Consider the following 12,927-nt stretch of genomic DNA (forward strand, 5'->3'; position numbering starts at 1 on the left):
GTTGCATAGTCTTTTAAGAAGCCCCCAGGTGCTTACATTGTAGCTTCACTTATCTGTCCTAGGTATTTGGTTAAATCCTTACTGATTCTTTCCCTCACAAAGTTTTCCACTACCATCTGATGAACTGAATAGTAAATGCTATACTGAATGTATTGCACCTATCAAACATGTAACGTTTATTGCACTGGATTATTTAACTGAGCCATCTTACCATTTGTCCAATTAGAACTTAACTAGTTTTAACTTTAAAAAAAATAATATATTTTAAGCCAGCAAAGTTACTTCCCCTGCATTGGTTGTTTTGTTCTAATTCTTAGCAATTAAACCCACGATCCTTTCTGCCTTAGGAATACTGTGTTTTTTCTGCTTCTGTCCTTAAAAGAAGAAGCTCTGAATAACATTTACATATATTGCTATATTCTCTTACAAAATCAGCATACTATTTCCACTGGGGAAACAAATTGTGTGAGAATGGCTGACAATGGCCAAGCCAGAGACGCCGGGAATCTCGGGGGAGGCGGTAGCTGCCCTTTCGGCCGGTTCCCGCCTCAGGCCTGGCGGCCGCCTCTTCCTACCTCTTCCGCCCCCGCGGCGTCGGGCTCCCTGGCCGCAGGGAAGGCCCGGCCCGGGCATCCCCGGGCCACGGCGGCGCCCCCTGCAGGCCGCGGCGGGCAGAGCGGGCGGAAGGAACCGATTCGTGTTGCCACCGTGTCCCAGCCGGAGCCGCAGACACAGCAGGAGCCTCGCTGGGCCCCTACTCCGCGCTGAGCGCCCTCCCGGCCGCCCGCCGCGCCTCAGTGCCCGCCGGAGCCGCCGCTCCGCCCGCACACACCTGAAGCGGCCGGGCCGGGCCTTTCCTCGGCTCTCTGCTCGTCTTCTCCGCCCCGCACCGGCCTTCACTCTGGAGCGGCCCCGGCAGCCGCAGCAGGGACGGCGGCGGCGGATCGAGGAGCTCTCCAGGTCGTCCCGGGAGAGGCTGCTGCAGTCCCGGGACAAGATGTTCTCCAAGTTCACCTCCATCCTGCAGCACGCCGTAGAGGCGGTAAGGCCGCGGGTTGCGGGCATACGACAGTCCGGGGATGGCGGCGGCCTACGCTCCCTGCCGACCCCGGGTAGTACCCAGCGGCCTTGGCCCGACTCTCGGCCGCTTGGGCCCCGAGGAAGGGCGAGGCCTCAGGCGGGCGCCACCGCTCGCTGCGGGGCCGTCGGGGGCGCCGGGAACTCGGGCCGGGGTCTGTCTGAGCAGGCCCCCGCCTTTCCTGCCTTCCCCAGGCCGGCGAGGATAACCTGTCCCCTCCACTGGGGAGTGGGCGGGGGCGCCCCGGGAGAACCGGCCTTCCCGGCCGGGGGTCTGTGGTCGCCTCATTCTCCCGACGGGGCCTGGGGGCTCGGGAGCACCTGCCGGGGCTGCAGGGAGCTCCCCCGGGCCCTATGACCGTTAACCTCGTCCGGAAAAAAAGTGGCTAGTGTCGAGCGAGACAAAAGAACGACCAGACACCGCTTGGGCTTGATTTTTTAATGTTTTGTTTTGTTTTCTTTTTTTTTTTGGTGGTGGGGGGCGGGAAGGTTGAGGGAGGTGTAATCGTGCGGTGGAGCGATTCTGGCGAGGAAGCAGCTGGCCAGAGCCCGTTTCATCATCTCGCCAGCTTTTCTTTTGCAGGGTTTTGCGACCGAACTCAGCTGGACGTTATTGATTGATCAGAAATAGTTTAGTGGCTCATTACTGATTAAGTATGGTTTAGACAGCTTCCAAGCTCGCAGAGACCATCTGTACCTGTTTCCTTTCCTGTCTCCTGCCTGAACTCTCTACATTTACTCTGTAATTATAGTCTCTGAGGATTTTTAGACACCAGTTTAGGGTTCCTTATCCAAATATCCTAATAGACTATTAATAAAAAAGAAGTAACTAAAATGAGAACGTCTTGGTGCCGTTTTAGTAATCAGAGAGGGCTAGTTGTATTACTTAAGTTGCTTTACTTGACTCTTGGGAGATTTGCCCAAATTGAAAAATGTATCCTGTAAAGAAAGTAATACTTTGCTAATTCTTAAAATGGCATTTTCTTTCCATGTTCAGATTATGTAGTATAGCACTTTAAAATACAGGCAACTTAGGAAAAAAAACTATTACAATAGAACAATTTTTATGAGCAGGTAATAAAAAAATAAAACAATTTAAATTTTTCAGTAATGAAAGTAAACCTTAGTACAAATGATCTTTATATGGTACTTGGGAAATGTTTAAAAATGTAGCTCTAGTACAAGCTCATAGGAAAACGAGTGTGTCAAATTAAGAAAGGCTTTTCATGAATGAAAAACAGTATTGCACATGAGGGAGATAACAATGTGAGACTTGAAGACAGAATTTTTAGTTTCCTCTACTTGCCTAAACAATTCAAGTAATTTACAGCATCAGTATGTTAAAAGAACTTAACCAAAATTTATAAAAATAATGGTAATTACATTTGTATTCTTTAATTTAAAATACTAAGAATCAATTCATTTTTTAACATTGAATATAGCTTAATATTCAGATAATTGGGAATAAAAATTTATTACATCATCTATATCTTTTACATATTAGGCTGATATTCACAGAAGTGATAACTTACAAAAAGAAAAATGGCTTTCCTGCTTTTCTGGTAGAGAGTCATTTTTGTCCTGAGGCCTGTGTTTTCTGTCCTCATTATTTCTATAATTGCATTTATTAGCATCAACCAAATTATCCATGTGAATTGTCTGTCTCTTTCTCTTTAATACCAATGTCTGGTTCTCTATTTTGCTCAGATTAATGAGAAATGCATTACATTTAGAAATGTAATGTTTTCATTTACTTAATGTTTTGATCCATGGATCTCCCAGGTACCTTGATATGATGTTAAATCCAGTGAATAGTTTTGTGTACTAACTTTTTTTTTCCTTTTAAAATTCTCTCCTGGCAGTGAACTCATGTAATGATAAATAAGCCATCTTTGTGGTGTTTGAAAAAATGTTCTTTTGTAGTCCAATTTTTGTTTCGTTATTCACTTGTCTTTATTTATTTGCTTGGTATTTTCTTCTATAAACTCATTTTATCTTCAGATCATTTCGTTGGCTTTCTCTAAATTCCTTTTAATTTATATGCTCCATTTGCATTTTCTGATGCATTATTCCACTTAACATTTATCAAGATTAAATAGAAATCTAGCATGACTTTTTTTCAGTTGTCATTATGTGAATCTGCAGAATAATGTGTTTTCCCCAACCATTTTGAAATTGTTACTTCCTGGGTTTCTTTATTCAGTTGGATTAGCCCTTAAATGGTTTATAGTGTTGACCAGGTGCATAATCATTCAAATTAGGTTTAAATGTAGAATCTTCTTTATTGTTTAATTAATGCTTTCTCCCCAGTTATTGTTAAATACCAAGAGAAAAATGTATCTAAGGTATTTTCAAAAATTAGTATTTGGAAATGTGTTCTTAAAGTGATAGACTGAATTTTGAGTTTAGCAGAGAAAATTAACAGCCTGATCAAAAACATGAACTGTAACGTAAATCCTTGCCACTCTTTTCAGGAATGACAGTTCTTCCATCAGAATAGAAATGGTTGGCATTAACTCGCCATTCAAAATTTTATGAAATGGCTCTATTCTATTAGCCAATTGCCACGTGTCACAAGTGTGAAATCAGGCCTCTTGTAGTTCTCAGGTTGGATTGGATCATGTTAGCACACCTTCTCCCAATGCTAAATAAAACACTTTCCAATTAGTACAATTGCTTAAGTATTTGTTGAGGGGTTGGCCATTGCCAGCTAATCTGCCAGGAGCTGATTCACCTTAAACTTCTGCCAACTTGATGCTTGAGGGCAGACTTATTTCAGAGAAGGGTAAATAATGGAGCCAGGGAAGAAAATTTTATCTATTTTAATTAATTCAGTGAAAGTCATCTGTCAGAATTTGAATGAAAGGCTTTCTTTTCAAATTGTACTTAAGATTTAGTTAATGGTGATTGTCGAGAACAACAATTCTTTAAAAACCCAATCTGTCCTGGGATATAAACCTCAAATCAAATATGGTGTTTTCCTAAGTATTTTCCAACAAGTGATCTCTTACTTCAGTACTTCAGTCATTCAATACAAGGGAAACAAGGTATACCTGTGTCCTTATTGAGTCTGCAGTCTAATTTGGGAGAAAAAACAAATACAAAAATTAAATTATAGTGTAAACCATGTCCTAAAGTGTGGCCTACCGCCTAGACCCAGACAGGACAGGGTTCCAGTCCTGTCTCTGTCCTTTCACACTGGACAAGGTACTTTGTACATTCCAATTTCCTCATTGTAAAATAGAAATAACTATACTTATCATAGAATTGTTGTGCAGATTATAATGAGACCATGCAAATAAAATGTTTAGTGCAGGGCGGGCCACGGTAGCTCAATAGGCAGTATTCTCACCTGCCATGCGGGAGACCCGGGTTCGATTCCTGATGCCTGTCCATGCAAAAGAAAAAAAATGTTTAGTGCAGTGTCTGGCATATATGTAAGTGCTCAATAAATGTTAGCCACTATTATTCCTATTATTATTATTAGATGAATGCTTCAGCCAGTAAGATGTGCAGGAGGAAGGAACCAAGTACTTAGGACTGGAGTATTTGGAGGAGGCTCTTTGGAGAAAATGAGATCTGATCTGGATTTTGGAGAGGCATAGAAGATGGGGCGGACATTAGGAAAATTGGGGGGAAATATCTGGGAGAGGAGTGAGTGTTCATGATGCCTTAAGACAGCAAGCAGACATGGCTTTTAGAATACTAGTTTTCATCTGAGTTATCAATGTAAATCCTCCTGTGCAGTGGCCATTTTGCAGAAGGAATCTCCCAGGTTTCTAGTTACAAGCAGTGTTTCCCTGGGCAAGTTAATTAACTGGCTTTGGATCTTAAGGAGTTTATTTAGGCAAATAGGAGTTTATCATGCGAATTTAAGACCATATGCCGTATGTGTAACTGTGGCACGGTTCCTAGCACATAACTACTCATTAAATGGCAGCCCCTGCTAGGTCACTCATTTATTCACTCAGTAAGTATGATTGAATGCTTACTCTGTTTCATCACTGTGTGAGATGTTGGGGATTCAGTGATGCAAAAAAAAAAACAGGCCTAGTCCTTGAGCATTTACAGTCTAGTGAAGGATTGATTAAAAAGGCCTAGAGAGACAGTTGTTTGTAGAAGTGACCGTATTTTAGGGAGGAAGAGTCTGACAAGGCTTCCCAGAGAATGCAGTGCCTAAGTTATACATTGACAGCAATTTTTGGTTGATACTGATTACATGAATTTTGTTTCTTTTTTTAAATTTAATTTCTATATTGTAAAGAGAACTCAAATTAGAATCCTATTGTGCTTCTCTACATACCTCTCTTCCTTTTTACCCAGAGCATACATGTTTTTATGCAATGCTAAAACAGGAAATTTGCATGTCAGAAGTATTAATGAAAGAGGGAAGTTTATTAGGAGGTTTTATATAAATAAGGAAATTTATTTATATTGTAACGATTATTACTAACCTAAGTTATTGGCAATTTGGAACTATTTAGGTGTCTACTTAAAAGTCTTCTTATTTAAATATAACTCCTAAATAGAAAGTGTTTTATTTATCCTTGGGAGAAATTGTGCAAAAAACACCGTTTTGTTTTGAATTTGATTGTGATCTACAGCAAAGGTCTGAAACAAATATTATGAAATCTCTGGTCTGGTGATTTACCCTTGAAACAGAGTCGCGTACCGTTGGTGGAATAATCTGAAATAAGGATGCGATAATTCTTTATGTACCCAGCAAATTCCTTTGGAAAAATTTAACAATCATGACATTTACACTTAAGAAACTAGATGTATTTCTCAAAACAATAGAATGTATTGGGTGTATCCTATTTCTTAATACATCTAACTATACAAAACTAGTTTATATAAAAGCTAGATCCAAAAAAATGAGGAAGTTTTATGTCTTAAAGATTTTGAAAACACCTGATTAAAACAGATTTTCCTTCTATAAATACTTTTCCTCCCCATGCTCTCCTTGAAGTACAGTAGCCCACAAAAAAGAGCTTAAAGTCTTTTTTGGGGGGGGAATATAAAGATTTCACAGCATTCTCTTTGAGAATGAGGTAAATACTTTATTCACTTGGGCCAGTACTATTAGGAATCGGTGAATAAGCAGGCATAAGAGGAGTTTGCATAAAGATTTGATGGTTGCTGAAAAATTATCAGTTCCTTTTTTTTGGTCATAAGTGTATTTCCTCTTTTGGATTAAAACACTCAGGATGTCTATGACCAACGCTTATTATTTGCTCAATAGTTTGAAAGTTGTTTTGACAGAGTTGCCCACTAGAGGTTACTACTGGGAACACCAAGAAATAAAAAGGGGACAAGTAGAAGTATAGGAGTAATATGACCTCTTTAGATCAGCTAGATCATCTGTTTAGATGAATTATATGAAAATAGAAGATTACTCTGCCACATTTTAGGTTCCCAGAATATAATCCTGTTTGTTCTTAACTAAACCTGGTCAACTCTGCACTTTCTGGCCAAAATTTATTGACTATGCTGGGATTAGGGAAAAGTACGCAGTTTCTCACTTTTTCTCAATTTCTGTGTCTCTCTCTATCACTCACTCTCTCACTTGTTAAGGAAGAGGAAATGTTGTAGAAGATGAAACCAAATCTTTTTCTACAATACACATTGGACATATGTGTAGGTTTGTTTAAGATGGTGAAACATATAATTTTGGTCTTAAAACTTCTGAAGTTTCAAAATTAAAATATAAAACATTTTAATGTGGAATTTAAATTGGTAGTTTCTTGTTCATGTGTTATTTTGCTAAAAACATGTACTGCCTAGGATTTTAAAAAAATTACATCTGTATGTTGCTGAAAGTGGGAAACAGTTTTAATCCAATTATGAAGTTGACTTTTTATGTTTTAGGAGTGGTGATGTGTAACTAATCACGTAGCAGGCTTTTACTGTTTTCATTTCAAAGTCCTAAGTACAAAGATCCCTGGTTATCAATAATTTCAGGTTCCTGATACTTCAATAATAGAATATTGGTGTGTTTTCATTTAATACAGTTCTTTTGAGGCTGCTATAGTTAATAGTTAAAGGAGAGGGAAAAAAATCCAATACTATAGTTTAATAATTGTGTTGATAAATGTGTTTTTCCTCTTCCTTAATAAGTCATTTTTACTTTCTTGAAATTGTCTCATTTTTGTGTGCCTTATGCATCATAATAGACAATATGGAGTTATATACATTTGGAAAATTTTTAATGCCATATTCTTAATTGTTGTGGTCTTTTTGTATGTGTTTGTATAGCTTGCACCTTCTCTTCCTTTACAAGAAGATTTTGTTTATCATTGGAAGGCAATTACCCATTACTACATAGAAACTTCAGGTAAGAAATAATGCTAGTATTTAGACAGAAGCTTTGTGGAATACTAAAATATATTTTAAATGTTTCAAAGTTATTTTATACTTTAATTTATAAAAAATTATTTTACCTTTAATTCTTTTTTTAGAATCATACAATCATTTAAAAATCTATTGAGCACCTTCTGTGTGTCAAGCATTGTACTGAACATTAGAGGATAGAACAATCAAATACAAAATCCCCATCCTAATAGAGCATATGTACTGATTGGTGGAAGAAAAAATAAATAGGCAAATCTGATATTGTGTGTCAGATGACAAGTGCTAAGGAAAAAATAAAACAGGATAAGGGGAAAGAAGTGTATGTTAGCAGTTGGCTCTTTTAGGTTAGAGAAAGTCTCATTGCCCAAAGTGACCACTGAGCTGAAATTTGAACAGGAGAGGACCCAGTGGTTAGTTCTGAGGTAGAGTACTAAAAAAAAAGACACCCCGAGGGAGGAGGTTGCAGCATGCTTGGAGTATTTCAGAAACTACAAGAAAGCCTTTGGTGCTAGAGGAAAGTAATGGCGGGGAGAGTGGTGGGAGACGAAGTCAGGTGAAAGGGGACCAGATTCGTATTGGGTCCAAGAGATGCTGGGGGCTTAGAACAGGGTAGCGGTGGTAAGAAGGCTTGCGTATTACAGTTTTTTCTTTTTTTTTTTCCTTTTTTTTTTTTAAGGAAGCGTTGTTGATGAATTAGGATTGTGGATAATTCCAAAGTTTTGAGTTTAACCATTTGAAAAAATAGAGATGCTACTTACTAAGATTATCTAGGGCATGGGGATAGGTGGAACAGAACAGTTGTTCAGGAACTGAGCTCTTGGCCTTAATGTTTAAAGGTTGAGAAGATGAGGAAGATAGAAAAGGAAACTTTGCTTTTGCCAGTGCTGTCAAAGAGCTAAGAGATAATGGTGTCCTTGAAGCCAAAGAGGGGAGAGGGGTAATTGTACCAGATGATGTTGATGTCAAGTTAATAAATACTAAGAATGGATCATTGGATTTAGCTACAGTTGCTCATCAGAGGTCTTGATAAGAGCCATTTTAATGGCAGGGAGGAGAACTATAGCCTGATTGGAGTACATTTAAGAGAAAAATAAGTAGAGAACTTTTATAGACAGTGTCTATAGATTGCTTTTTTTGAGGAGTATTGGTGTAAAGCATAGCTAAGAAGTGGGGCAGCAACCAGACAAAGATGTAGCCTAAAGAAGTATATATATATATATATACTTCCAATGAATACGAAGTATGGAGAATGAATGGGGGAATGTGAATAAATGAAAGGGCAAGGGTCTACAAACTTTTTCTGTAAAGGGCCAGATAGTAAATATTTTAGGCTTTGCAGGCCATACAGTCTCTGTGGCAACTATTTAACTCTGCCATTGTGCAAAAGCAGCTGTAGATGATATGCAAAAGAATGAGTGTTCCTTTGTTCTAGTCTACTGTGTTTATAAAAATAGGTGGCAGGGTTGAATTTGGCCCGTGGGCTGCAGTTTGCCGAACTCTGAAGTTGGAATGGAAAACATAGTAGTATTGCTATTTAGCACTCCAGACCCCCTTTAGGAAGGTAGAGATAAACACTAAGGGTATGCAGTGTGATTGGACACATGTCATTTAACTGAAAGGAAACGTGATGTAATGAGAATAGTTGATATGGCAAGTTGATGGGGTCATAGGTGAGTTTTCCTCAAAAAAAAAAATCCTTTATGTTTGTGCAATAAGTAAAATTGTTTGTAAATCCTTCACATATAAAATAAACTTTCTAACTTCATTTTTAGATGTTTTCTCAGCAGATCTTTAGATTTGTGTTTTGAGAAGGGCTGCCTTTGCAAATGACTTCTTAGCCCTTGTGAGTTTTCTTTACTGTGCTCTGTGGATTTATAGAAATGCATAAAATCTGGTCTTAAATGACTTTGCAATTTAGGAGGGGAAACAAGTATGTATATTACAATAAATTATAGGACACATATCAAAATCTGTGTCAGATAGTTCAGGACAGAGAGAGGACGGAAGAAAGAGCTAGGAGGAGGAAGAATCTGGTCTGGGCTTTAAAGAATAATTAAGAAATTGCAATTACTTATAGAACAGATTTTAGGTTTTTCCTTCTGGCGGCTCCAAGGTCCTGGAGACTAAATGAAATATCAGTATGATTCAGGAGTCATACTCATTTGTTAAGTCCTGTCTTCTCTTTTAGAATTCCACCGTCTCCTTTGATCTTTTTTTTTTATTATTTATTTTTTATTGATATATATTATATATTCACATGCTATGTAATCATCCAAGGTATACAGTCAGTGGTTTACAATATTATATAACTGCATTTATCATCACACTAGACTTTTTTTTCTTTCTTGTGAAAAATAACATATATACAAAAAAGCAATAAATTTCAAAGCACAGCACAACCATTAGTTTTAGAACAGATTTTAGAGTTTGGTATGGGTTACAATGCCACAATTTTAGGTTTTTACTTCTAGCTACTCTAAGGTACTGGATACTAAAAGAAATAATCAGTATAATGATTCAACAATCATACTCATTTGTTAAACCCTGCCTTCTTTGCATAACTCCACCATCACCTCTGATCATTCTCCCACTCTTTAGGGGCATTTGGGCTATGCCCATTCTAACTTTTTTATGTTGAAAGGAGCTGTCAATAATATGGGATTGTCAAGCCTAAGTATATGTAAAAATATGAATTTTAATTTAAAAAATTCAATAATATTTAATATTCTCCTGAGAAGCAGCTTTGAAAACAAACTTTGGAAATAGCTATCTACTAATGAGGAGAAATGTTGGAAATTTTTATTGTGGTGCATCATATTTTTATAGATGAGATAGATTAGGGGCATTCATGTGACTTACTTTCCTAGTATTACAAAGTAATGCTCTAGGAATAAAAACAGAACCTATACTCTCCATATATCTTAACTTATTCAGTTTAATGTTCAGGGTCAACTAATCTCTTAACAGAGCCTTAAAATTTGGATCTTCTGAACTAGCTAATAATTGAAAAAAATATTTTACATGGAATTACATACAAAATTTTGATGGTACATGTATTTTTCCTGATCATGATCCTATTATCCATATAAATGCCTCTTATTTCTGAATTATTTTGTGTAAAATAGCTTAGAGAATAGATCTCAGAATATTGATTCAGTCTTTGAATAAGAATATAGCAAAAAGCATTACCTGAATTCTAGCAAAGTACTTATACCATGTGTATAAATCTCACTTAAGTGTGTAGTTGTGTTTTTTCTCAGTTTGAATAAGAACAGGGAAATATAAAGAACATTATAGGTGCAATTATGCAGTTTAAGAAATGTTTGAATATTTACTTGATGAATGTTTTTTATTGTTTAGATGATAAAGCCCCAGTGACAGATACAAATATTCCATCTCATCTGGAACAAATGTTAGATATATTGGTACAAGAAGAAAGTGAACGGGAATCTGGAGAGACAGGGCCATGTATGGAGTATCTGCTTCATCACAAGATCTTGGAAACATTATACACATTAGGGAAAGCTGATGTAAGTTTCTAGTCTTTATCATGTTGTTGGACATGTAACACATGCATTAATATTTTAGAAATAAACTGCCAAATAACCAAATTTAATTATAGAGTTATGTATTGAGCATGGCAGGATTCAAGTTAGAATTATGAAAAATGGAAAATTGTCTGGCCTTTATAAATCCGACTTCCATGGAAATAGCAGAGTTCCAAATGTTCTAGACAACGACTGGTACTTAGGCTGCTTCAAATTACAATGTATACATTTATGAAAATAAACTCATTTATATGTGCTCAGATCAGAATCAAAGGAAATGAGAAAGAACCAAAGAAAACTGGCTTACAAAAATTGGAATTAGTTTTCATAATCTCAAAAGAGAATGTCATTGATGATTGTGACATTAACTCCACTGATGAGTGAAGCCAATTCAAAATGTTAGGCTTAATGAATCTCCAAAAATCTTTGCAAAGCTGATATGATATAAATAATTTGTAAGCAAAACTTTCAAATTACTTATCAAGACAAGTTTTCAAATTATATGGTGCTGTCAGGAAAGGGGAGGAGCCTTGGGTTTAGGTTAGGAGGCCTGGCTTCCAAGCTGGCTCTGTCACGAACACACTGTGACCTTAAACAAGTCTCTCTAGTTCATCTCCTTCCTTTTTTCAAGGAAGAAGCACTTGACAAGGGCCCTCCCCCAGCTCTAAAAATCTGTAGTACCGGTCTGTGAATTTCTATAATATATGTGAAAATCGAACTTAAGAAAATAAACTAATGGATATATTTAAACACTAAAGAGAGTTATAATTATTAGTTTTAAAGACAGTTTCCTTTTAACTAAGTGTATAGTACTCCAGTTTATTTGTTTAAGTTATTCATACAATTTATGTTTTCTGGGTAACACATCTGTTCCCTAATCCTCTGCAATTCATTCCCCTCCTGTCTTCTTTTTTCTGTCCTTTGGTAAACATAAAAAATTGATTTTTAAATGTAAAAGTTAGGAACTGTACTATCAATAAATTTGATACAGGTGGTTGTGAATATTGTAAGTATCCTGAGTATTGCAAGATATTTGGTATCTTAAAAAACATCACTGCATTTAAGATTATAGTTTATACTTTTTCCAGATCGTATGTCTATAATGATGATTTAGAAGTATTTATTTTGTGACTGTATAAATGTCAGGTGGCATAAGCAGCTTAATTATAGACATATAACCTTGCTAATTTGAGTCCTCTTGAATCTACAAAATGAGCAATCATCAGTTTTATCTACTTTTCAGCAAATATTTAAAATAATTGGTATGTTGTAAATCATCTTTATTAAATATTCATTGCTGATAAATAAATGTAAATACGTTTTCAGCTAACTTAAAAGAGTTGTTAGAGACTGGTGCATCAGTGGCTCAGTGGCAGAATTCTTGCCTGCCATACTGGAAACCCAGGTTCAATTCCCGAAGCCTGCCCATGCCAAAAAAAAAAAAAAAAAAGAGTTAGAATAAATCATTAATTATAAAGTAAATAAGTTTGCAACTATCTTAAAAGAGTTGTCAGAATACATAGAATTCCTTTTATTTACATATATGTGTTAGAAGGCTTTATTTACCTTTACATACATATATATATATATATATATATATAAAATAATGGAAAGTTATTAATTACCTGTCCTTAGTGTGGACACTAAGGTTTGCCTTTGCTTTGGCTAGATAGTTAACCATAATAGTTTCATATTACCCCAGCATGTAGAATATAAATAGGTTGAACTTGCCTGGACCAAACTCTCAAATCAACATGTTATCACCATGCTAGTCATAATTATGTCAGTCTCTGGTCCCACATGTGTATTATACTCTCATGTAGAATGTTATTTCTCGAATACCAGTCATTAGTATTTGATTGAAAATCTTATTTCTGACAAAGTCGTTAACTGGTTAGCTGATTAGCATTTTGTTGTTGAGAATAGAATATATTCCTATAAATTCTTTCTC

The 12,927-nt window shown here is 36.8% G+C and overlaps 1 protein-coding gene across 2 annotated transcripts in view; it reads left to right on the forward strand.

Annotated features, from left to right (window-relative positions):
- Window positions 1–725: 725 nt before the first annotated feature.
- FHIP2A (FHF complex subunit HOOK interacting protein 2A) overlaps window positions 726–12,927 on the forward strand; it is a 37,241-nt gene continuing 25,039 nt past the window's right edge. Inside the window, exons 1-3 of one of the 2 annotated variants that reach the window (XM_077126107.1) lie at window positions 726–1,042; window positions 7,333–7,411; window positions 10,789–10,958. In XM_077126107.1, the coding sequence (XP_076982222.1) occupies window positions 998–1,042; window positions 7,333–7,411; window positions 10,789–10,958 (294 nt within the window). In that variant the 5' untranslated portion in view covers window positions 726–997. Of the gene's footprint in view, window positions 1,043–1,211; window positions 1,820–7,332; window positions 7,412–10,788; window positions 10,959–12,927 lie in introns of those variants that run through there. The other variant, XM_077126108.1, reaches the window with a different exon arrangement.

Source organism: Tamandua tetradactyla, chromosome 13 (genome assembly GCF_023851605.1).
Source record: "Tamandua tetradactyla isolate mTamTet1 chromosome 13, mTamTet1.pri, whole genome shotgun sequence".
Taxonomy (NCBI): domain Eukaryota; kingdom Metazoa; phylum Chordata; class Mammalia; order Pilosa; family Myrmecophagidae; genus Tamandua; species Tamandua tetradactyla.